Genomic DNA, 25,535 nt, shown 5'->3' with positions numbered 1-25,535 from the left:
AGGGGCGGGGCTTGTGTGTTTTACTTCCGGATCTCACAGCTACGACACCGGAAGCCGGAAGTGTGGGTTTCGGCAGCGGGACAAGGGAAGGGTTCTCGGACTTTCTCGGAACGCCAGGGTCCGAGGAGTGCTCGAGGCTCGCCGTTCCTGCCCTTTTCACGTCGGACCGACGCTGCTGACAGGTGTGGTCTTCTTCCCGAAGACAGGGTACTATTGGTGGGCGTTCCGCCGCCTCCGACACTCGCTCGGACGTCCTTGCTTCCCCCTCTTGTTGGGCCCTGGCTCGTTTCTGCCGCCTGCTTGTAGAGCCCGCCTTGGCCCGATGCAGGAGCCGGGTTACCTTGGGGCTGTTTCTGCCCCTCCCGCCGCCGTCGCGGAGTCTGACCACACCCTTGCTTCGTGGGTGACTCTTCTATAGTTTGGAGACATTTTCTGTTCATCAAACTTGACTGCATAAGAGCTTGTTAAATTCTTTTAAAAGGTCTCAGATGTAGTTTGGCAATTACATATCTTCATGTGCCTCAGTTTACTCACCTTGCAAAAATGATTAATGTTTACCCGAGCTCAGACCTTTTCTGTGACCCGAGGATGGATGAGCCCTCCTGGCATGTTCGAGGAACAGCAAGGAGACCACTATAGCTGGAGCAGAGTGAGTGAGCGGAGAATACTCGGAGAGGAAGCAATGAGGGACAACTTCGTTCAGAGCTTGCGGGCCATTTTAGAACTTTTGGCTTTTACACGCGGGGCAATGAGGAACTGTGGTAGGGAACAGTGTAGAGGACGGACATGATCGGAATTCCCTTTTAGGCTGATCTGGCCCTTGTGGGGAGAACAAACTATAGGGGACAACGATAGGAGCAGGGTGACCTTTAAGATGTCACTGCAGTAATCCAGATGGGTGGATGCTCGAAATGCTTTGAGCATTTTATTATGAAAAATTTCAAAGATGTTCGAAAGTAGAAAGAATAGTAGGGTGAATCTCATGTCCTCACTCTCCAGCTTTGACAGTTGTCAACTCAATGTTAATTTTGTTTAATTTGTACCCCTTACAATCCTCTTCCTTTATTATTTTCAATAGCTTTGTTGAGATCTAATTCTCAAACCACACAGTTCACCCATGTAAAGTGTACAGTTCATTGGTTTGTAGTATATTCAGGGTTGTGCAGCCATCACTACTCTCTCATTTCAGAACACTTTCAGGACTCCAAAAAACCCGGTGTCTCTTTAGCTATCACCCCATTACCCCATCTCTCCCAGCCCTTAAGTATCCACCAATGTTTCTGCCTCTATGGATTTGCCTCTTCTGCACATTTCATGTAAATGGAATAATATTATATGCGGGCTTTTATGACTTGCTTTTGTTTTTACCATAATTTTTGCAAGATTTGTCCATCTTGTAGCATGTGGATGTACTAGATTTTGTTTACTCATCAGTTGATGGGCATTTGGGTCATTTCCATGCTTTGGCTGGTGTGAATAATGCTGCTACGAGCATTTGTGTGTACACATGTGTTTTCGTTTTTCTCAGGTACATACCTAGGAGTTCCCACATTATTTGAAGCAAGTTCCTGACACCATATCATTTCATCTGTAAATATTTCAGCACGCGTCTGAGAAAGAATTAACAAACAACCACAACACCACTGTCACACTTAAAATACTTAACAATAATTGCTTAGTGTCATCAAGTAGGTTCTGGGATACATTTTGACAGGATTTCCTGATGCATTACATGTGAGCTGAGAGACACAGGAGTCAAGAGGAGGCACAGGAGTCTGAGGTTTTTGTCCTATAGCTGGACATCAGCTGACAATAAGGAGGGCTGTGGGTGGAACTGGCTTTGGGGGGCTGTCAGGAGTGTGATTTTAAGGTTAGTTTGAGAGCAATGCCAGCTAACCAAGTGGAGATGTTGAGTTTGCTAGGTGTCTGGAGTTGAGGAAAGGTGTAATTTGGAGCATCGTCAGCATCATTACACCTTGAAGAAAGGTGTAATTTGGAGAGTGGGGGGTTAAAGCTGTGAGGGTGAATGAACTGTGTACTGGAGTGACTCTAGGTAGAGGAGAGACCCCAGAACAGAGTTTGGGGGGCACCACAACATGATGGGCTGGGTTAGTGAGGAAGAGCCAATGAAAGGGTCTGAGCAGGAGCAGCCAGTGAGGCAGGGGGAGAACCAGGGAGTGGGCTCTTCTGGAAGCTCAGAGAAGGATCAGTGGCTCCCCAGATACCGCCGATGGGTTCGTGGGGGGAGTTCAGTGGAATCCAGTGGAGCAGTATAAATGTAACAGTTTATGGCATTAAAGCCATCCTCTCTCAGCTCAGGGCCTGCTCCTGCAAGCTTGTCTTAGGATCGGCCTCCTCCTCCAGGTAGTCTTCTTGGGCAGAATTTAAAAGGCCTTTAGGCTAGTGATGTCCCTCATGGCCAACTTCTGTACTTTATAGGACAATGCAAACAGCTCTGCATGTGTCTTTGCCCTGCTGTCTTAGGCTGGGCAGCTCCCACTTTCAGATTCCTTTTTATTTTTTTTATTTTTTATTTTTTTAAATATTTTTTTAAAGATTTATTTACTTATGATAGACATAGAGAGAGAGAGAGGCAGAGACACAGGAGGAGGGAGAAGCAGGTTCCATGCCGGGAGCCTGACATGGGACTCGATTCCGGGACTCCAGGATCGCGCCCTGGGCCAAAGGCAGGCGCCAAACCGCTGAGCCACCCAGGGATCCCCCAGATTCCTTTTTAAAAATATTTTATTTATTTATTCATGAGACACACACACACACACACACAGAGAGAGAGAGAGAGACAGACAGTGACACAGGCAGAGGGAGAAGCAGGCTCCACGCAGGGAGCCCGACGTGGGACTTGATCTTGGGTCTCCAGGATCACACCCTGGGCTGAAGGCGGCCCTAAACCGCTGAGCTACCCAGGCTGCCCCACTTTTAGATTCCTTGGCACGCATCAGATACTATATATCCCCTTCAGGCCCTCAGTTCCAGCAAACACTCATCAGGTTCTGAGTGGTGTCCTTGAAGCCCCTCATCCTACGTGGATTAATTTCCTAAAGCTGCTGTGAGAGATGAGTGTAAGCCGAGTGGCTAAGACAACAGACCTTTATCCTCTCCAATTCTGGAGGCCAGAAGTCTGAAATCAACGTGTCTTCAGGGCCACACTCCCTCAGCGGACTCAGGGGGAGGATCCTTCCTGCCTTTTCCAGCTGCAGGTGGTTCCAGGCCTTCCTTAGCTTGTGGCCACTGTCAGTCTAATCTCTGTGGTCATGTGGCCTCCGTGTTTGTGCCTCTTCTAAGGACACTTGTCATTGGATTTAAGGCCACTCTAATCCAGGATGATCTCATCTCAAGATCCTTCACTTACTTAGACCTGCAAAAAAATCCTTTTTTCGAATAAGGTCACATTCATAGGTTTTGGAGGTCAGGATTCAAGGTACTACAGGAGATGGGGGCTAGCATTCTTCACTCCAGCTTGGAGGTGTATGTAGCAGGTAGGATCCACAGCACACTGACACCTCCCTACGAAAATAACCCTCTCCCTAATTTCTGTTCTCTTGTGAAATTCTTAATTTTAGTTTGCAGCCTGGAGACAGGTGCTTGGTAGTTTTTAACAAGTGCTGCAGCATGGCCTTTCTGACCCCACGTATGGGACTGCAACTCCCTTCGGAATGAGAGTATATGCCACCTTGTAGACTGAAAAAGCCTGTTTTAGCTTTCTATCACACTTGATAAAGTGCTCAGCATTCTGCTTAAAGTGTAGCCCCAGAACTCCACAGACTGCACCCCTTGTCCTGCAAGGTAAGAGAATTCTGCGGGGGTGTCATGTGAATCCTCTGCTGCCTTTCTCTTCTAGACCCTGACTTGTTGGATGAGCAGGGCCCCCTGGAAGAGTCAGCCAAGTGAGATGGTGCAGCCCAGTGGCGGCCCGGCCGGGGACCAGGACGTGCTGGGTGAAGAGTCTTCTTTGGGGAAGCCAGCTATGCTCCACCTACCTTCCGAGCAGGGCACTCCTGAGACCTACCAACGCTGTCTGGAGGAGAATCAAGAGCTCCGGGGTGAGGAGGGCAGCAAGTGTGCGGGGTAAAACGTCAGAGATCCCAGCCCTGTTGGGTGGGGGGAGGCTTAGTCTACTCATCTGTGTCTGCTTTTGCTGGGTCTGGGTGGGGGTGTACCTGAGAGCCAGCTGGTGATTCAAACTCGACCACCTTCCCGCTTGTTTCAGGTGAGATTCCCTGGAAATGGACTCTGAGGTATAGATTGACGTCCAGGAAGTTTTTATTTAGAGTGCTCTCAGACCCCCACTGGGGAAGGGAAGGGAGGGAGAGGACAGGGAAGAAGCGGGAGTGGGCACAGGGAGAAGCGGGACTGCAGCGCCCGCCGACCCTGCAGGGAGCTCAGGGGCTGCAGCGAGCCCTGCGAGTTGCCCCAGTGGGGCCACCGTGGCCGGGCTCTTGTGTCTCCATCCCGGTCCCTTAAGCGCCAGGCTGTCCTGGGAGCGGCCCAGCGGCTCCTGGGGGGCGTGACCGGCCCTGGGAAGGGGCGTGGCCTGTCCTGGGAAGGGGCGTGGCTGGCCCTGGGAGGGGGCGCGGACTCAGGGAGCTCAGGGGCTGCAGCGAGCACTGCGAGTTGCCCCAGTGGGGCCGCGGTGGCCAGGCTCTTGTGTCTCCATCGGGATCCCTTAAGCGCGGCCCTTCTGGGAGCAGCCGTGTGGCTCCTGGGGGGCGTGGCCGGCCCTGGGAAGGGGCGTGGCCTGTCCTGGGAAGGGGCGTGGCCGGCCCTGGGAAGGGGCGTGGACTCAGGGAGCTCAGGGGCTGCAGCGAGCCCTGCGAGTTGCCCCAGTGGGGCCACCGTGGCCGGGCTCTTGTGTCTCCATCCCGGTCCCTTAAGCGCCAGGCCGTACTGGGAGCGGCCCAGCGGCTCCTGGGGAGGGGGCGTGGCTGGCCCTGGGAAGGGGCATGGTCGGCCCTGGGAAGGGGCGTGGCCGGCCCGGCAGGAGGCTGGGTCAGGGGTTGCGTGCCCGCGGTGCTGGGGCGAGAGCGCGGCCAGGGGTCCCATTTCCGTCCCCACCTCGACCTCCGCGCACTCACCTGCCTTGTCCTCACGCGGATGGGGCGCGGGCAGCTTCTCCTGTTCCCAGGGGGGCGGCTGGCGGCCTTTGCGTGGGCCACATTTGTGCCCGCCTTCACCCGCCCCCCACCTTGTCATCATGCTTAGACATCTACGGCTGTCCTGGCCACTGCATGGTGTTGAGCAGCATCCCTGGCCTCTACACACTAGATGCCAATAGCACTCTTCCGGTTATGACAGCCAACGGTGTCCCTAATGTCAACTGTCTTGGGGTCACATAGAGCTGGGAGTCAGGTTGGAGGTGGGGAGGGCGCACACTTTCAATGACTGTGTGTGTAGCCTCTGCTGTAAGAGAGGGTACTCTGGCAAGGGAGACTTGGGGACAAGAGTGTGGCAGGTTGGCTGTAGAGGGATCACGGCACCACCAGCTCCCCATGCAGGGAGCTGAGGCTTTAGTAGCCCATGGAGACCTTGAAGCTGCATGGCCTCCAGCTGCGCTACCTGACGCTCGGTTGTGCAGTGTGTTGCCCCCACACAGTGTTGGCTCTGCACATCTCTGTCAAATGGGTGCCATGTGTCAGGCCCTGGGTTAAACCCCCCGGGGCCCTGAGGGTGTCCACCCCCAGCAATGCTGATGATTGTGCCTAGGGAGGAGGGGGCAGGGGAGTGGATGTAGACTTTGCTTGCAATATTTCGGGGGGACGTTAGGAAAGAAGTTGCATGTACCTAGTACAGGAGTCTGTTGATGAGATGTTTCTAGGAGAGGCAGATCCGGAGAATCCGCTAAGTGGATGCCAGAGGCTGGGGGTGATGAGGAAGTGACTGCCACTGGATTCAGGTTTTTTTGTTGGGGGGGTGATGGGAATGTTCTGGAACTAGCTAGAGGTGATTGTGCATAGCTTTGTGAGTACACAGAAACCCCTGAATGACTGTGTACTATAAAATACTTAAAATGATGAATTTGGGGTTATGCGAATTTTACCTTGATAGAAAAAGAAGTTGCCTATGAGTTGAGGCTCGGTGGGGGGGGTGGAGGTGGGTGGCAGAAGCATGCCTGAGGCAGGAGACCCTGTTTAAGGGCCACACTCAGCTTGCCTCCCCTGCAGGGGGGGTCACATGGGGGCAGTAGAGTGAGCTGGGCTCAGAAGCCACTGCTACTGCCTTTTGAGTAAAAGAATATTCCGTCAACAGGCACTAGTTAGCTAGTGAAGGGTTTTGACTAGAGAGTGACATGAAGCTACTGCTCTTTCTGATCTTACACAGTTCTGTAGTTGTGAGAACCTTTGTGTGTCACCGATCAGTTTTGTCACCCCTCGATGGTCTTCTGCCCAGGGTGTCCCTGAGTGTGTGGCTCTCCTTTCCTCAGCCTCTGCTGACTGCCTGGCCTTGGCACATACTCATCCTTCAGCCTGGTGATGGGGGGACTGGTGGTTTCTCGAACGTTCATTGTGCCCAGAGCACTTTGCTTTTTCATTTAACTCTTGTGATCCTGTGAGGTAGGTGTGATTATTTCTGTTGAACATGCAGGTGGGGACAGTGAGGCTCAGGGAGGCCACTCACTGGGGCACTTCGAGCCTTCTGGTCCTTCCAGGCTGTGGCCAGCGATGCCAAGGGGCCATTTGCCCTGGTGGCCTTCCCTGAGTCTGTGGGTAGCCTGGGGTTTCCTGATTCTGAAGGGGATGCCTGAGCGCCCCAGGGCAGGCTGGCGAGCCCTGGACCTGGCCAGGATACCAATGGGTTTGAGCCACTTACAAAGAAAGTGGCACTGGGCATATACTTTTATATTTTATTTGACTTGAAGATCTTATTTATTCATGAGAGATCCAGAGAGAGAGGCAGAGGGAGAAGCTGGCTCTCTGCAGGGAGCCCGATGTGGGACTCGATCCCAGGACCCCGGGATCACGCCCCAAGCTAAAGACAGTCGCTCAACCACTGAGCCACCCAGGTGTCCCATTGGCACACACTTGTAAACAAAGCTGTTGTATTCAGTCTCTCTGGAGAAACTTAGGGGCTTTATCAGTGCCATAAATAACTTTGAAAGTGTTATGCAAAATAGGAAGAAGTGTTTCAAGGCCATCTCTGTGTGAGAGGCTGCACAGCGCAGTAGGGAGGGCGCCGTGATGGGCCCACCTGCCGAGTCTGACCTCCCTCCCATCTCCTCTGCCACAGATGCCATCCGGCAGAGCAACCAGATGCTCCGGGAGCGCTGTGAGGAGCTGCAGCGTTTCCAGGGCAGCCAGAGGAAGGAGAAGGAGTTCCTCATGCAGAAGTTCCAGGAAGCCAGGAAACTGGTGGAGAGACTGAGTCTGGAGAAGCTCGACCTGAGGACGCAGAGGGAGCAGGCCCTGCAGGAGGTGGAACACCTGAAGCGATGTCAGCAGGTAGCCAGAGGGGCGGCCTGGGTCCCTCCCCGGCAGCCGGGGCTTCTGGCCGCCTGTCACACCAGCCACCTACATTCTGAAAACCACGGGGGTCCCAGTACGCTCAGGGCTCCCCGAGTGCGCCCTGAGGCTCGGTGCTCCACCAGGGGGGCTCCCAGGACTCAGAAGAGCCGTAGATCGGCTCACAGTTATGGTGGTTATGGTCACTCACGGTGAAAGCACACGGGTTGGAACCAGCAAGGACGAAAGGAGCTCAGGGCAGGGTCTGGGAGAGAGCAGGGACGGCGTCTCCCGTAGTGATGTGTGACAACCTGCACGGGGTACTGGTTCCCGGGGCCTTGGGTGTGGAGTGGGTCCCGGAGACCCGGAGCTCCTGCGGGTGACCTTGGATATCCAGGCCCTGCCCCCCAGACGTGAAGCCCAGAGGTGTGTTCCCCCCCCCCCCCCGCCCCCGCAAGGAATTACACCTTCTGCACTTGGGAGGCTCCTGGTGAGTGTGCCAGGTTCCTGGGGTTGCCATAACAAAGGATCACAAACTGGGTGGCTTTGAGAAACAGAAACATATTATTTCCCAGTTCTGGAGGCCAGAGGTCCAAGAGCAAGATACAGGCAGGGTTGGTACATTCTGGATGCCCCCAGGGAGAACCTGTTCCTGAGTAAAAGAATGCTCCCAGCCTGGGCTCTGCCTGCCGTCTTTGGCCTCCTCTGGCTTGTAGATACATCGCTCCACCTCCGCGTCAGTCATCCCAGCGCCTTCTCCCTGCGTGTCCCTCTCCGTGCGTCTCTCCTTTTACAGAGACGCCAGCGTTGAAGAGAAATACAGCTGGACATAGTTACCGTGGTGAGAAAAGGTCTTATTTGGTAATTACTGACAGCAGGGGAAAGAGCTGAGCTCCATGTTGACATACGTGTATTCTCAAGGAGGAGAGGGGGAGGAGGGGGAGGAGGAGGAGGAGGGAGCAGGTGCTGAAGCGAAAACTCGCAGAGGGTCGGTCAGGTCAGCGTCAATGCGGAGGCGAGCTGGCTATGGAAGTTAGGGTTCCCTCTGGCATGGGGCCTGGGCTTCTGAGGCTCTGTCCTTCATGGGGAGTCCAGCTCAAAGGAGGGCTTCACAGGTCCTTGAGAAAGACCCTCCTGGGTTGTAGGAGGTACATAGACGTTTCAAAGGCGCAGAGAAGGGTTCGAGTTGGGAGCCCTCTTAGCAAATGCTCTGGGGAAGGGGTGGGCCCCTGTGTCCAGTGGTGGCTGAACCGGTCAGATTTGGCATCGTTGAACTTTGCCAGGTAGACATGCCTGTGGGGGGCTGGGTCTCCCAGGATGGCAGCCTTTGGCTGCTAGAAACCGTGTTCAAGCGTGGTCAGGTCACCGAGCGCAGGGGTTTGGAAGGAATCCAAGTCTTTTGTGCGGATTTCTTTTGTAATTCTCCACAGTCACTGTATCTCCCACCCCCGCCTCTTCCAGCATGACTGGTCGTGACCTGACTGCATCTGCAAAGCCCCTGTCTCCAGATCAGGTCCCATCTATGGTACTGGGGGTTAGGACCTGGACATATCTTTTGGGGGCCACCATTCGGCCCATCCCAGCCTTGAACAGGTGGACTCCGTGCTCTCTGCTAAATGCCTTCAGGGCATCTGTCCGTGCGGCCCGGGATGGGATGCTGGTTTCAGAGCAGAGCAGGGATCAGGACCGCTGCCGCAGTGCTCTTTCTTGGCTGACACGCCTGGCAGTAGCGGCTATTGGAGGGGACCTGGCTTCATGTTGCTGGTGGCAGTGGCAGTTGGCGCCACTACTTTGAAAAACTGTTGAGCATTTTGTCTTCAGGTTGCAGACTCAGCAGCCTCACCCCAGGTGCACCTCTAAGAGAAGCTCTTCCATGTTGACTGGCACAACAACCCAGGCACCAAGCAAGTGCCCATCACTTGGAAGCCAGTAGAACCATAGGTTGGAGTTTATTTTATTTTTTTAAAGATTTTATTTATTTATGATAGACATAGAGAGAGAGGCAGAGACACAGGCAGAGGGAGAGGCAGGCTCCATGCCGGGAGCCCGACGTGGGACGTGATCCCGGGACTCCAGGATCGTGCCCTGGGCCAAAGGCAGGCGCTAAACCGCGGAGCCACCCAGGGATCCCCTGGAGATTTAAAAAAAAAAAAAAAAAAAGGTTTACTGAGATAGAATTCACACACCATAAAATAACCCTTTTATTTATTTATTTTTTAAAGGGCTCCCTGGGTGGCGCAGCGGTTTAGTGCCTGCCTTTGGCCCAGGGCGCAATCCTGGAGACCCAGGATCGAATCCCATGTCGGGCTCCCGGTGCATGGAGCCTGCTTCTCCCTCTGCCTATGTCTCTGCCTCTCTCTCTCTCTGTGTGTGACTATCATAAATAAAAATAAAAAAAAATTAAAAAAAAAGATTTAATTTATTTGAGAGAGTGAGAGGGCACAAGCAGGGGCAGGAGCAGGGGGAGAAGAAGCAGGCTCCCGGCCGAGCAGGGAGCCGGACGTGGGGCTCGGTCTCAGGACCCTGGGGCCATGACCTGAGCAAGGAAGACACTTCACTGACTAAGCCATCCAGGTGCCTCAGAATTCACTCTTTTAAAGTATAGAATCCGGGGGCTTTTTAGTATATTCATAGACTTGTATAACCATTGCCACTCCCTAGTTCCAAAACATCCACCCCTGCCCCCACCAAAGAAAGTGCATCCTCATTAGCAGGCACTCTGCGCCCTTTCCCTCAGCCCCTGGCACTCTCCACTCTGCTTTCTGTCTGTGGGCTTCTTATTCTGGACATTTCGTACCAGTGGAATCATACAGTACGTGCCCCTCGCATCTGGCCTCTTTCATTCAGCGTAAATATCTTCGAGGTTCATCCATGTTGTAGCCTGTAGGAGTACGTCCTTCCCTTTTATGGTGGCGTCCTGGTCCAGTGTATGGAGAGGCCACGTTTTGTTTAGCTATTCACCAGTTCGTGGACATTTGGGTAATTTTCACTCTTTAGCTGTTGCAAGATTATGCTTGTTAGAGAGTGACCGAGCATGGGTGCATGAGCAGAGGGCAGAGGGAGAGGGAGAAGCGGACTCCCCACTGAGCAGGGAGCCTGACTCGGGGCTGGATCTCAGGACCCGGGATCATGACCTGAGCCAGAGGCAGACTCTTAACCAATCGGGCCTCTCTATTTCTTTTTTTAAGTTTTTTTTATTTAAGTAATCTCTACACCCAGTGTGGGGCTCAAACTCATGACCCCGAGCTCAGGATTCTCCTACCTCTCCCACTGAGTCAGCCAGGCGCCCCCAGTAATGCTATGAATATTTGCGTGTGGACATGTGTTTTCATTATCAGGTAAATATCTAGGAATTCCCCCTTTAATTTTTTCCCCCTTTAATTTGAAGCAAGTTCTAGACACCATGATTTCATCTGTGAAAATTTCAGCGTACATCTCTAAGAAGGGATTTAAAAAAGACTAACTGCAAAACCGCTATCTCACCTTAAACAGTTAACATTAATCATTTAGCGTCATCAAATGGATACACCATATTGTGCCATCAGTATATTTTGACAGGATTTCCTGATGCGTTAGATGTGAGCTGTGAGATACAGAGAGGAGTCAGGAGGGACTCCGAGGTTTTTCTCCTGGTAGCTGGACGATGGATTTGCTCTCAGCTGACAAGGAGGGCTGTGAGTGGAACTGGCTTTTTGGGGGCTGCCAGGCTTGCAGTTTTTTTAAAAAAATATTATTTTTGAGAGACACACAGAGAGAGGCAGAGACATAGGCAGAGAAGCAGGCTCCCTGCAGGGAGCCCGATGCAGGACTCGATCCCAGGACTCTGGGATCATGCCTTGAGCCCAAGGTAGACGCTGAACCACTGAGCCACCCAGGCGTCCCGAGCATGCAGTCTTGAGAGCACTGCTAAATATCCAAGTGGAGACATTGATGTGACAGGCCAGGTGCTGGGTGGTATTTGCACTAGTCAGTGGGGAGACCTTTGCTGAAGTGCATTCTAGTAAGGACCAGAACACAGTGAGGGGTATCTGGGGGCAGCATGTTTTAGGGGATGGGAAAGCATATGCAAAGGTCCTGAGGCGGGGACACGCCTGTCATTTTCAGGGAACACCAAAGAGGCAAACGTGGCTGAAAGCCGTGTGGAGGTGGCTAAAGAGTGGGTGGGGAGAGTCATGGTAGGAGCTGGTTATGTGGGCTTAGTAGGGCCAGTGGAAGGAGTGAGGCTTTGACTCCAGCGTGCCAGGGACCGTGGGGGCTGCTGTGATAGCGTGAGACCTGATGTGGTTTCCTGTAGGCTACAGAGTGTGCAGGGGTATTACGGGATTAAATGGTGTCTCACGAAAAAAAAATGTCCACATCCTAAACCCCGTACCTCAGAATGTGTTCTGGAAAGAGAGTCTGCAGAGGTAACGAAGTTGAGATGTGGTCGTAGTGGATTAGCCTGGGTCTAAAACCAGCAATTGCTGTCCTTACCGGAGGAGAGACAGACGCAAAGACACACAGGGAAGACAGCCACGTGATGATGGAGGCAGAGGTTGGGGTGATGCACCCACGAGCCAAGGAGCGCCAGGGACTGCTGGCAGCCTCCAGGAGGCTGGCGGAGCCCTGGCACAGACGTCCCCCCACCGCAACCCCTCAGAAGGCACCAACCCTGCCCACACCTTGCTCTCGGACTTCTGGCCTCCCAAACCGGGACGTGCTATGTTAGTGTCTCGAGCTCCCCACTCTGTGATTCTTCATAGAAGACCCAGGAGTGGATGGGAGCCCAGGTGGGAGTCACTGCAGCTCCTGGCGAGGGCCTCTGAGCAGGGTGGGCCCGCACCCCCGGGCCTGCTGAAGGCACAGATGTGGAGGCAGGGGGCAGGTAGCTGCATAGCTAGGCCGGGGCGCACGGCAGGAATCTGTCCTGGAGGTGTGATTTTGGAAGCTGTCAGCCTGCAGGGGATGGCAGGCGTCGAGGGCACACCCAGGGACGTTGGGGCACGAGGGCCCGGGCCTTGGGACTGCGCTCGCAGGGCAGGGAGTGGCCGGCATGGTGTGTGCGCGCACAGGAGGCCGCGGCAGGGGCTCGGGGGCCGGGAGTGGCCGTTGCTGCCGAGGGTTCTGGATATGGAGGGCTGGGCGCCGAATCTGGGCCGAGTGGCCGGAGGTCGCCAGGGACCTCGTCTGGATGGTTGGATGAGGGGGACCGGGCATCGGGGAGTTCGGACAACTCTTGAGTCTTGTCACTGCTAGAGAGGCCTTCTGGAAGGTGTCAGGCTGGCTCTCTCCTGGTGGCCTTGGCCTGCGGAGTGGAGTGTGTATTTATTCATGAGCGACACAGAGAGACAGAGACACAGGCAGAGGGAGAAGCAGGCTCCCTGCAGGGAGCCTGATCTGGGACTCGATCCCAGGACCCCAGAATCCCGCCCTGAGCCAAAGGCAGACGCTCGACCACTGAGCCACCCGGACGCCCCTGGAGCGTGTGTTTAGACCCATGAGGTCTAACCTCCCTCGGCACCACGTCCTGCTGGACTCCCTCTTCACAGCCTGCTCGTCAGCCTCATAGGACTCGAGGCAGCTCTGCGCCCCTGTGTCTGCAGGCATGAGGAGGGCTTGGGGAGTGTGGGGTCATGGGACGGTTCCTTGCGGGGGCCTGGGAAGCTTCCAGAGGTGAGTGGTGAGACGGGTGGTGGTGTTGGGGGCAGGACAGAAGCCCTCAGGTGACATGTCTTAGTACCTGCCAGCTGCCCTGGGGTTCGGGGATGTCGGGGGTGGGTGGCAGCTGGCAAGAAAGCATCACTGACAGGAAGTGGCTTTTTTTCATGCAGCAGATGGCTGAAGACAAGGCTTCCGTGAAAGCCCAGGTGACGTCCCTGCTGGGGGAGCTCCAGGAGAGCCAGAGTCGTTTGGAGGCCGCCACCAAGGAGCGGCAGGCTTTGGAGGGCAGGTGAGTGGGACGGGAACGCCCCCCGGGGCTGCCGTTGGGGTGCCCGAGAAGAGAGAGGCAGCTGAGGGGCGTCTGGCGGCCTCGTCCGCGAGGGCTCAGCTGTAATGATCCCGGGAAAGGGTTTCCCGCCTCCCACGGGAGAGCAGGCGCTGCACAAACTCTCCTGTCGTGCGAGCAGTCCGGGCACAGGGACCATCCTTTGCAGTATGGGGGTCACGTTGGCGTAGGGGACTCGCCGCAGCCCGCAGCCCGCCGCCCAGGTGCCCCCCGAGGGCCAACTTCGCAAGTGGCCCGCTGAAGCCAGCGGCCGGCCAGTTGCTCTTTTCTGCGCGGCGGGGTTCCCGTAAGCGGCTCCCCGGGTCTGAGGCACCAGTGCTTCCTCGGCTCTCACGGCCCCGGGTGCTGCCCTCCAGAGAGAAAGGTGGACCCCCGTGGTGGCGGCAGGGCTGCCTTCCCCCCAGGGGAGGGGGCAGGATGGTGTTGGCCGTCGTCCACGCTGGGGGGACCTTGTGGACGTGCTTCCATCTAGAAATCGGAGTGTGAGCAAAGGTGTCACAAGGTTGTGCTTGCTCGCCTTGGGCTTGTCGCGTTGCTGTTTGCCCCTGTGTCCCCCCACCCCGCCCCGGCCTCCAGGTGTCTACAATCCCATGTGTTGTTTTTAGGACAATTTGGTGTCCTTTCTGCCTGTTTTCTGTGTACGTGAAAGAAACCGCTGGGGTGGGGCGTCCGGGTGGCTCAGTGGTCGAGTGTCTGCCCTTTGGCCCAGGGCGTGATCCCGGGGTCCTGGGATCGAGTCCCACATTGGGCTCCCCACAGGGAGCCTGCTTCTCCCTTTGCCTGTGTCTCTGCCTTTTCTATGTGTTGCTCACGAGTAAATAAGTAAAATCTTAAAAAAAAAAAAACCGCTGGGGGCAATTTTGGTCCATTAGCGACCATGCACAGACGTCAGCAAGTGTGGGCTCCCAGGCAGTGTCCTTCTGTGTCCTATCCCCTGTGGCTGGCCATATAGATGGTAAGCTGGACAGCTCGGCCTCACAGCCCTGCTGGTGTCTCAGGTCCTTCCGTGTGGCCCTTTGAAGAGCTTCACGCCTCTGACACACGGAGGTCCCCCGAGCCTGGGGTCTGTCCTGCGGGAATGGCACTCACCCTTGCGCCGCGCCCCGGGCAGGCAGCGGGCCCACCTGGTGATGACCACGTCAGCTCACAGATGGAAACGTGCTCAGTCTGTTTGGACAGGTGTGGAGAAACAGCGAGACCAGCGATGATCCCCAGCAGGCCCCACCCCCTCCCGCCCTAGCAGCCCCTGTCGCCTCTGCGGTGGGGTGGGGACCGTGCAGGGCCTGGGGCCAGCAGGATGACATGGTTAGAGATCTGGGGAGCTGTGAGAAGATAGGAGACTGGAGATGGGAGATTGGGGGCTAGGGGGTGCTAGGGCTTAGAGCATGGAGGGCCTGGTGAGAAGAGACGAGCTGTGGCACCATTGCTGTCACCCAGCCAGGCTGGGGAGGCTCCTCTTGCAGGCGGATGCATTTGGGACTGCAGCTGAGCCATGGAGGTGGGTCAGCCGCCTTCTTGCCGCTTCTAGAACAGTGACTGGGAGGGAAAGAGTCGCCCCCAAGCTGGCTCTCTGTGGTTGTCCCATCTCTGGTAACCGTGTGTCCCCCCTGCCCCCCTGACATCCGAGAGCCACATCCTTTCTCACGGCAGATCGGCTGTGCGTTGGCAGGATGTTCTGAGCAACTCCTGCCCCCGTGACGGCGCTCTGCCTGCAGGCCGCAGAGCTTCCAGGGCCGTCGGGCTTCGAGCTCCTCCTCAGTGCCGCGGGGATCCTGTGAACGCCCCGACACCCTGCCCCCCACTCCTGCCGAGGCCCTCCCGTGACCTCCCCCTTCCCCCGTGCCAGGGCCCGGGCTGCCAGCGAGCAGGCCCGGCAGCTGGAGAGCGAGCGGGAGGCGCTGCAGCAGCAGCACAGCGTGCAGGTGGACCAGCTGCGCATGCAGAGCCAGAGCGTGGAGGCGGCCCTGCGCATGGAGCGCCAGGCTGCCTCGGAGGAGAAGTGAGTGGCTTCCTGCCCCCGGGGGGACAGAGACCAGAGGGCCATCGGGGGCTTTCTGCCTGTCAGCGAGCCCGTCTGCGGGCCGTCCCTTACCGTCATCACACCTACACGATCCATCTCTGATGCGATGGTATGTGCTCTTCAGTCCACGTCCGGACGCCCCCTTTGGGCCCACGTGGCAACAGCGTCTGGTCCCAGGCCCTGCATTGCATCCGTTGGTGTGCCTTGGAGTCTCCATTAATCTAGAACACTTCTCCCACATCTCTGTGTTTTTCACAGAGTTCACTTTTTTGAAGAGCCCAGGACTGTTCCACTTTATTATAGACGGTTCTTATTTTTAAAAACGTTAGCCTTAAACAAAGGGATACTAAGCATTTAGTAAAGCCTGTCTTAGGGCTGCTGGCCTTGAAGGCACAAACGCACCCTGCAAGCAAGCCCCTTTCTGGTCTGTGGACATGAGGAGGAGGACCGTGGAGCGGGGTCAGGACAAGGTGGTTTCTCCAGCAAAGGCTCCTCTTCCTTAGGCGGAAGCTGGCCCAGCTACAGGTGGCCTATCACCAGCTCTTCCAGGAGTATGACAACCACATCAAGAGCAGCATGGTGAGCAGCGAGCGAAACCGAGTGAGTATGGTGGGGCTGTCGCGGGGACTGTAGGACTGACTTTGCTTCGCTTCCTCTCCCTGCCGCCTAGAAACAGCAGAGCTCGGGACCTGCTGCCACTGATTTAGGGCCATGGGAGCTCAAGTTCTTATTTGAACACTTGCCAGAATTTGATTTTGGGGGGGATGTTTGACTTGTCGTAGACCTTTGTCAAGGTCGCAGTGTGACAGCTCAGCGCGGGTGGTGGGAGACTGGGATCCTAGGGCTGTGCTGTGTGTGGCCTACGGTCCCCTGGGCCGGGCCTCTGGCGGCGCTCTGTGTGGCCTGGGAACATGCTTGTCTCCGTGTCCAGTCCTTCCCACCAGCTTGGCTCCTGGCTCAGAGATCCCAGAGCCAAGGTGAGGCGTGGGACACTTCATCACACTACTGGGAGTGGTGCTGGGAGCCCTTTTCTGGTTGGTTTTCATCAGACCTGTACTGGGTGCAATGTCAAGTGATCGCGTTTTAAGAAGGATGCTGTCAAACCCGAATGTACCCAGGGGACATCTCTAAGGCTTGTAAGGGTAACACCTGACACCGACCACACCAGGAAGAGTTAGTTACACAACTGTGGCCTTTCGATCTGCAGGAGGAAGGCTTGCTGGCATGTGTGGCTGTGTCTGTGTGTGCATGCATCTGCGTGTGTGCATGGGGGGCTGAGGGCATCTGGGAGGGAGCAGCAGACCTTTGTAGGATGGCAGGGTGGCAGGACCCACAGGTCTCAGCTTCGTGGCGGCATGTGGTGGACTGTTAGCACGGGAGAGCAGCTGAGCGTGGAGGGGATGGCCTCAGGAGGGAGGATGGCCCTGTCCGCTGAAAGGTTAGAGGTGGGCTGTCCGGCTGGGGATTCTGGGAAGGGAGTGTTGGCCTGGGTGGGAAGTTGTGCCACATGATGTCAAAGGTTCCCTGTAGCCTCTGCCTTTCCTGTGCCGTGCACGCCCTGTCGTCTTGTGCTCTCCACCACTCCAGGGTTGGCCAGCCAGGGCCCATCTTTCATTGATTCCTTTTGGTTCTTCTCACCTGGAGCAGCAGCCGGCCTGGTGGCAGCCTGGTGCCTGCCACGGGCCAGTTTGGGCTCCCGCAGTTCCCCCTTGCCCGTTCCTAGGGAATGCAGCTGGAGGATCTCAAGCAGCAGCTCCAGCAGGCCGAGGAGGCCCTGGTGGCCAAACAGGAAGTGATCGACAAGCTGAAGGAAGAGGCCGAGCAGCACAAGATCGTGATGGAGACCGTCCCGGTGCTAAAGGCTCAGGTGAGGGCACTTCTCTGTGGCCCGTGTGCGGGTCAGCCGACTGGGCCTGCTGGGCCCTGGGCCCTGGTATGTCCCTGGTGTCATTTTGCGGTGGCTTCACGGAAGCCCTTTGAGCCCCTTGCTCTTCCTTGATCTGTCTGCGCTTGGCGGTGACTCTCTGTGCCCCGGCTCTGGGAGGGTGGGAGCCGGCTGTCCCCGATCCCCCAGCAGGCAGTGAATGGCCCACAGCTGGCGGGCGTGCCCCTCTCTTGGCTTTGCCAGGCGGATATATACAAGGCCGACTTCCAGGCCGAGAGGCAGGCCCGGGAGAAGCTGGCTGAGAAGAAGGAGATCCTGCAGGATCAGCTGGAGCAGCTGCAGAGGGAGTACAGCAGGCTGAAGGCCAGCTGTCAGGAGTCGGCCAGGTGGGCCTCGGAGGGCCCGCCCCACGGGGGGTGGGACTGGGTGCGGGGGTCCCGGTGGTGACCGCGTGCGTGTGTCAGGTTAGGCTGAGCCGGCCCTCCCTCTCCGCTCTCCCTCTCCTGCCCTGTCCTGCCCCATCCTTCCGTTGGCTCCGTGCATACTTTTTTTTTTAAAAGATTTTATTTATTTATTCATAAGAGAGAGAGAGAGAGAGAGAGAGGCAGAAACACAGGCAGAGGGAGAAGCAGGCTCCATGCAGGGCGCCTGACATGGGACTCTGTCCCGGGACTCCAGGATCAGGCCCTGGGCCGAAGGCAGGCGCCCAACCGCTGAGCCACCCAGGGATCCCCTCCGTGCATACTTTTGATCTGACAGTTTCTCTTCTCAAAGGATTGAAGATCTGAGGAAGCGGCACGTGGAGGTCTCCCAGGCTCCCTTACCCGTCACCCCAGGTGAGTGAGCGGTCGGAGAAGGGATGGAGAGGGCAGGGTGCCAGAGAAGGGCCCATCTCGCCTCCCCAGAGTCACTGTCCCGAGTGCAGTCCCCTCCTGGGGACGGGGCGGGCTGAGAGGGAAGACGCAAGCGGCGGTGACCCCAGTGGCCGACCCGACAGGCCTAGCAAGTCTCAGTCCTCTCTGATGCTTCCTCTCTTTCTCCAGTTCACGCCTCCTTTCACGTGCCCGTGTCCATCCAGAGGAGAAGCCCCCCCGAGGAGCCACCGGACTTCTGCTGCCCCAAGTGCCAGTATCAGGCCCCTGATATGGACACCCTGCAGATACACGTCATGGAGTGCATCGAGTAGGGCTGCCTGCCAGTAAGCAGCACAGGACGGCCCGGTGCGAGCTCTCCTGCCGCACGGTCCAGAGTTACGGGCTAGGTGACACAGAACAGGCCACTTCTGTGCGCCCCACGAGCTAGCTCTAGGACCTTATGCTTCAGCTCCCCCATCTGCTGGTTTGCCTCTTTTAGGGCCCATGGAACCCCGGTTAGGCCTGATGCTCTGCTCCTTTTGCTCGTTCTGTCCGCTTGAACTGCTTGCCCTGGGGCTCCCTCTGTTTCCACGTCCACTGGGGAACTCAAGAATCAAGGCCAGGGCTCTCAGAGAACTTCTCAAGCCAAGACGGGCAGAAGCCTTGCCTCCCGCCCACGCTTCCACACACCGTGGCCCCAGCACCCTCGTGGGCCGCGTGGTATTCCATTTGGAGGCTGCACCGCCGGCCCATTTTACCAGTCAGCTTCAGATGAACACTTGGGCCCTCGCCACTCACTGTCACAAACGATGCTGCACTGAACATCCTTGGGCGTCACTTACGTGTCTCTTTGGGTCAGGGTCTTAGAAGCAGCACCGCTGAGCATCGAGCCCTGCCCACACGAGGGGTGCCCGGCCTGCGGGCTTTTGCCATTTGTCGGGCACGGCGCTCTCTATTGAGCCTGAGCGTGTTTGCGGAGCTTGAAGGACCTTTTCGAGTTCTGCTCTTAATGGCTCATTTGTACGTTTTGCCCATTTTTCTGTTGGGCTGTAAGTCTTTTGTTCCTCAGTGGGTTTGAGCTCTTTGGTCACTGGTGGGATGGGCTCTTGTGTATGATAGAAACTGCCACTGTCTTCTCTTCCTCTAACTTTGTGTGAGTGTGTTTTGGGCTTGAAGTTGGTCATCCTTGCGTGGCCACGTCTGTGCACCTTCCCTTCCCTGCTTTGGGTTTACCATTGTTGTGACGGGCTCATGGTTTGACAGGGAGGTGCTTCCACATGCGCACTTTTCCTTTCCTTTTCCGACCGACCACCACTGCGTGCTCTTGTCCTCCCAGAGAGTGTTGCTGCTCTGTGTGGTGGCTGCCTTTCATCACGTTGCAGAAGCTTGTGATGCTGCTCCCCACACCAGCCCCAAATGCCCCAGCCTTGTGAAGGGAAGCCACTTGGTGACAATTGGCAGGTTCTGAACGCTAGAGGGCCCCTTACTGTTGCTTTGCAAGATTTCTGGCTGTTTCCTCGGATGCCAAAGCCAAGGGCTGCCAAAGCCAAGGGCGTTAAGCCCGCAGTTGTCAGCAAAGGACATCAGAAGTGGAGGAAGAATGCCCTGGCCTCCCCTGGTTGGGAATGGGGTGTCGCCGAAGACAGCCTGGCCGGCAGCCCGTTCTGGAGACGAGACTGGCCCGGGGGGCGCCTGGCGTGTGCAGCAGCGGGAGCACCTTTTCCAGTTCCCGGAGCCCGGGTGTCTCCTCGCAGATGACTGAACTTTGGGAAAACGTTAAAGGCGCAGACAGGCTCCCCACTCCCGGGTGCTGTGTTTCAGTCCTGACCTGCAGTTTTCTGCATTAGCACTTCAGTTTCGGGGGATATATTTATTTCCCGTGGCCACTGTGACAAATGACCAGCTTGGCTTAGAACAACAAGAATTCATTCTCTCATGGTGCTAAAATCAGGGTGACAGCAGGGTTGGTTTCTTTTGGAGGCGCTCAGGGAAAGATCAGCTGCAGGCCTGTCTCCCAGCCTCCGTGGGTGGTGGCCCGTGGCATTCTGGGCCGGTAGACGTGTCACTCCGTTCTCTGCCTCTGTGGTTACGTGGCCTCTTCTTTTTCCTGACTGCATCTTCTCTTCTTGTCCCTTACAAGAACACCAGTCACTGGGTTTAGGGCCCACCTCCATCATCTAGGTTAACGTCATTTTGAGGTCCTTATCTTCATTATATCCACAAAGACTTTTCCCAAATAGGGTCGTAATCACAAATTCTGTGCATTAGGACATGCATATGTCTTTCGGGCCACCATTTGGCCCGGCACAGGGATATCTCCTGGGGCCCACAGACTAGGGCAGGTGCAGTTGAGGACCGGTGTCTCCAGGACCAGCAGCTCCGTTGCGGGGGCTTGTCCCCTGGGGTGAGGGTGGCCGCTGGGCTGCAGAGGCACTTGGCGCTCCGTGGGAAGGAAAGCTGGTGTGGTGTGGGGCAGGCCCTTGCAGGTGTGGGGACTGCCGCTCCTCGGGACATCTCGTCTCCTGCTGGACACTGTGGTTAGGGCCGGTGGCTGCAGGCAGAAGGAAGGGTGCAGGCTGCCTGCAATAGGACAGAGCAGTCGGACTGACCGGGGCCCTGGGTGACAGCCACCAGCGGTGTAGGGCTGGGCTTCGAGTCCTCCTCTGGCTTCCTCCTCTGAAAGGGAGTTGAAAGGACGAAGATGAGATGCAGGTGCAGTGAGAGGCAGATGGTGACTTCCTGGGGAACTTTCCTGGGGTTCCGGCTGTGGCGTCCATGCGGGCCATGCAGCAGCAGCCGCCAGGAGCTGTGCAGCCTTTCGTGCCTGGGCCCCGGGCCGGCGGAGCCACGCTCTGGGGGCAGGGCCTGGCAGCGGCTGAGCGCCACGGGTCTTCCGAAGCTTCCGTTCCTGGGGTGCGCTTGCTCCCTGCCTGCTGCTGATGGCACCCCGTGTGACCCGGTGTGCCTCAGGCGGCGTGGGCTTTAAGCCAGACCTTTCAGTCTGAAGTGGGGGGTTCCGCTTTCTTCCCTTCTGGCTTTCCCTAGATCGGGCTTCCAGAATAAGCGTCTGGATGCCTCCTGCGGGGGAAGCAGCCTGCCTGCCTCCTTCGCTGTGGCCCCTTGACCCTCCTGGCCCTGGCCTTGCCGATAGAGACAGCTAGAAGCACCTCCTGCTGTACCTGTGTCCCCTCTTGTTGCTCGCACACGCGTGCCCTCTGTTACCCGCTCGTCGGTGCTTAAGAGAAACCCAGGTGAGCAATAAAGTCGCCAATGAGAACGCTTCCGGCCCTGACCTGTACCTGAAACACGCAAACCAGGCGAAAAGGGGTGTGAGCCAGGAACAGAGGGAGACCTCTGGTGGGCCGGGGGGCCGGCGTGGCAGGATGGAGGGCGTGGTGGCCACCAGGGCCTGGGGTGACCGTGGTGGTGCCTGTGGGTTCTGCTGATGTGCGGCCGGTGCGGGAGCCCTGCTCGGGGGAGCCCTGCTGGTGGGGGCCCTGCTCGGGGGAGCCCTGCTGGTGGGGGCCCTGCTCCGGGGAGCCCTGCTCAGGGGAGCCCTGCTTGCGGGAGCCCTGCTTGCGGGAGCCCTGCTGGTGGGAGCCCTGCTCGGGGGAGCCCTGCCCGAGCAGCTGTGCTGGCGGGAGCCCTGTTTGGGGGAGCTCTGCTCGGGGGAGCCCTGCTGGTGGGAGCCCTGCTCGTGGGAGCCAAGCTCCGGGGTGTGCCGCCTGCGGCCCGCAGACACAAACCTTGCGAAGCGTGGCTGTGCAAGAACGGCCAGGGCCGCGCGTGAGTGCACGTGGGCGCCAGCCTTGGCAGCAGTGACGCGGCGCTGGGCTGTACGCGGGTGGCCTCGACCTGGCAGGCGGCGCGGCCGCGGGGGGGGGGGGGCTGCCATTGCCCAGCAGGGAGCGCGGCCGCCTCGCTGTCCAGGCACTGCGCGAGCATCGGCCGGGGCGGCTGCGACACCGGCCGAGCACCTCCGGGGCCGCGGGGGTCTCCGGGCTGAGAGTGAGGCGGTGCGGGCCTGGGTCCCTGGCTCGTGGGTGGCAGTCCTCGCCCTGCGTCTGCCCGTGGCCGCCCTCTGGGGGTCCGGGGGACCCCGTGATGTCAGGAGGCGGGCCCGTGGGACCGGGGCGCAGCCCCCCGACCTCGGACAGCGGGCCCCTCGGGAAGGCCGGGGCTCCCAGGAGGCCCGGGGGCGTGGGGGTCCGCAGTCCCTGGGGAGAGAGGGACACACGTCAGCCCAATCCCCTTGTACACTAGCCCGGCTTTACAGGGGGCCTGACACGGCGGGCGGCTGTGCCCCAGCGGCCTTCAGGGCAAAGGGCTGCTCTTGCTCCCTGACACGTGGACGCGGGGGGGGGGTGGGGGGCAAGGCCGAGCAGCCGCTGACCAATGACTGGGAGCTGCAGCAGGCGGCAGCCAAATGCACGGGGCTGCCACCAATCCTATGCGCTTCGCCGACCCACCGACCCACGGACAGGAGCTGCCAAGATCCCCCCGGGAAAGAGAGCACTAGGCTGTGCCCTGTGCGGGAAGCGCTGCCTCACGGGGATGCCTTACGGCGATGTGCTTTCTTTTTTTCTTTTTATTGGAGTTCACTTTGCCAACATATAGCACAACACCCAGTGCTCATCCCGTCAAGTGCCCCCCTCAGTGTCCGTCACCCAGTCACCCCCACCCCCACCTCCTCCCCTTCCCCCACCCCTAGTTCGTTTCCCAGAGTTAGGAGTCTTCATGTTCTGTCTCCCTCTATGATATTTCCTACCCATTTCTTCTCCCTTCCCTTCTATTCCCTTTCACTATTATTTATATTCCCCAAATGAATGAGACCATATAATGTTTGTCCTTCTCCAACTGACTTACTTCACTCAGCATCATACCCTCCAGTTCCATCCACGTCAAAGCAAATGGTGGGTATTTGTCGTTTTTGATGCCTGAGGAATACTCCATTATATACACAGACCACAGCTTCTTTATCCATCATCTGTCGATGGACACCGAGGCTCCTTCCACAGTTTGGCTATTGTGGACATTGCTGCTGTGAACATTGGGGTGCAGGTGTCCCGGCGTTTCATTGCATCTGAATCTTTGGGGTAAATCCCCAGCAGTGCAATTGCTGGGTCGTAGGGCAGCTCTATTTTTAACTCTTTGAGGAACCTCCACACAGTTTTCCAGAGTGGCTGCACCAGGTCACATTCCCACCAACAGTGCAGGAGGGTTCCCCTTTCTCCACATCCTCTCCAACATTTGTGGTTTCCTGACTTGTTAATGTTCTCCATTCTCACTGGTGTAAGGTGGGATCTCATTGTGGTTTTGATTTTGATTTGTATTTCCGTGTCCATCTCCATTTTATTTTATTTTATTTTAATTAATTAATTAATTAATTTATGATAGTCACAGAGAAAGAGAGAGAGAGAGAGGCAGAGACACAGGCAGGGGGAGAAGCAGGCTCCATGCACCAGGAGCCCGACGTGGGATTCGATCCCGGGTCTCCAGGATCACGCCCTGGGCCAAAGGCAGGCGCCAAACCGCTGTGCCACCCAGGGATCCCCTAGCCAGTGTTGATAATAAATTAATACTCACGTCATGTGACTTGAATAGAGCTTCGAAAACTAATTCACAGTTCCTTCTGAAAGATTATCACAATACAGTAAGTGTGTACTGGGGGTTAGGCTCCTTTTTTGTTTGGGGCCAAATTTTTCTAATAGACAAAGCTAGTCTGCTTTAGGAAATCTTTGCCATAGTGAAATATAAACTTCATTGCATTTCTTTCCAAAGGCAAGTTGCCAAGGGAAGATGCCACCCCTTGAATTAGTCATGTTATTACCTGTGTGACATGTTACCAAGGTGTTTATAAGTTGAAACAATATTTTCTCTGACATTAAAGAAGTCTGTAAAATTTATAGGCCCTAGCTGAGGTGGATTTATTTTGAAAGGACCAAAGCTTGAACTTCAGGGCACCTCACTTCCATAGGCCCCTTCCAAGGTCTTGAGAGAAGTCCTAGCAATTTTTATACTCATGATTTTGCATGTTTTTATTAGACAGGATTTTCCAAAGTAGATGAGGTTCAGGCCCCACAAGACCTTGATTCACCCTGGGTTTCAGGTAATTATAACTCAGTAAGCTTCTTGAATGAAGCCTCTAAGTTATTGATAAATACCGAGTGAACAAGTTAGCAGTGTGGTAAGGTCTATTTTGAATCTGAAATCCACCTCAAAGACATGCCAAGAGCTTATTAATAAAGTACCACCTTTGGGTTTTTTTTTAATAATAAATTTATTTTTTATTGGTGTTTAATTTACCAACATACAGAATAACACCCAGTGCTCATCCTGTCAAGTGCACCCCTCAGTGCCCATCACCCAGTCACCCCCACCCCCGCCCTCCTCCCCTTCCACCACCCCTAGTTCGTTTCCCAGAGTTAGGAGTCTCTCCTGTTCTGTCTCCCTTTCTGATATTTCCCACACATTTCTTCTCCCTTCCCTTATATTCCCTTTCACTATTATTTATATTCCCCAAATGAATGAGACCATATAATGTGGTTTATGTATACAATGGAATATTCCTCAGCCATTAGAAACGACAAATACCCAGCATTTGCTTCAACGTGGATGGAAATGGAAGGTATTATGCTGAGTGAAGTAAGTCAATCGGAAAAGGACAAACATTGTATGTTCTTATTTATTTTTAAAAGATTTTATTTACTTATTCGCGAGAGTCACAGAGAGAGAGGGGCAGGGACACAGGCAGAGGGAGAAGCAGGCCCCACACAGGGAGCCCGACGCGGGACTCGATCCGATCCCGGGTCTCCAGGATCACGCCCTGGGCCCAAGGCAGCGCTCACCCGCTGGCCCCCCGGGTGCCCTGAGTGCTGTTTTATGCCGTCGCTCCACATTTCCCGAGCTGCCTATTATATGCCATGTGGTTCCGTAGGAGAAACCATGTGTATGAATAGACATCGCGCAGGCTCCGCCCCTTTTCTTTCTTCTCCTTTTCTCCTTTTCCTCTCTCATTCATCCTCTCCCTGTCATTTACTGGAAGTCTTCGTCGAGGATGGAAACAACCCGTCGTCCTGTTCTTGCCAGTATTAACCAGCCCGGGGCGTCAAAGCAAGTGGATCGGAATTGCTCAAGTAAGTGTGGTGGGGTAGGGTCGGGATGCACTACGGATTCAAGGGAAGGGTGTCACGAGGCTTCCTTAAACCATCCCGGGGAGCTCGGCTGGTTCAGTCGGAAGAGCACGCGACTCCTGGTCTTGGGCCGTAGGTTTGAGCCCTACATTGGGTGTAGAGATCACTTAATGGTAAAATCTTGGGGGGCACCTGGGGGGCTC

The 25,535-nt window shown here is 56.2% G+C and overlaps 1 protein-coding gene across 8 annotated transcripts; it reads left to right on the top strand.

Moving 5' to 3' along the window:
* The first annotated feature begins 43 nt into the window (after positions 1 to 43).
* Positions 44 to 21,476, top strand: IKBKG (inhibitor of nuclear factor kappa B kinase regulatory subunit gamma). Of its 8 annotated transcripts, none has more exons than XM_072816397.1 (10): positions 44 to 182; positions 3,860 to 4,061; positions 7,243 to 7,454; positions 13,265 to 13,383; positions 15,287 to 15,439; positions 15,964 to 16,060; positions 17,184 to 17,327; positions 17,589 to 17,731; positions 18,120 to 18,181; positions 18,389 to 21,476. In XM_072816397.1, exons 2-10 carry the CDS (start codon positions 3,875 to 3,877, stop codon positions 18,529 to 18,531), a joined length of 1,260 nt encoding a protein of 419 aa, XP_072672498.1. In that variant the 5' UTR covers positions 44 to 182; positions 3,860 to 3,874; the 3' UTR covers positions 18,532 to 21,476. The 8 variants fall into 8 exon arrangements, with proteins under 8 accessions (XP_072672498.1, XP_072672499.1, XP_072672497.1 ...); XM_072816398.1 differs by having other exon boundaries at positions 57 to 182; positions 17,193 to 17,327; XM_072816396.1 differs by having other exon boundaries at positions 57 to 649.
* Positions 21,477 to 25,535: the final 4,059 nt, after the last annotated feature.

The sequence above is a fragment of the Canis lupus genome, chromosome X (genome assembly GCF_048164855.1).
Source record: "Canis lupus baileyi chromosome X, mCanLup2.hap1, whole genome shotgun sequence".
Lineage (NCBI taxonomy): Eukaryota > Metazoa > Chordata > Mammalia > Carnivora > Canidae > Canis > Canis lupus.
Note: the sequence above shows the minus strand (reverse complement) of the source record. Positions and strands in the feature narration are given on the sequence as shown.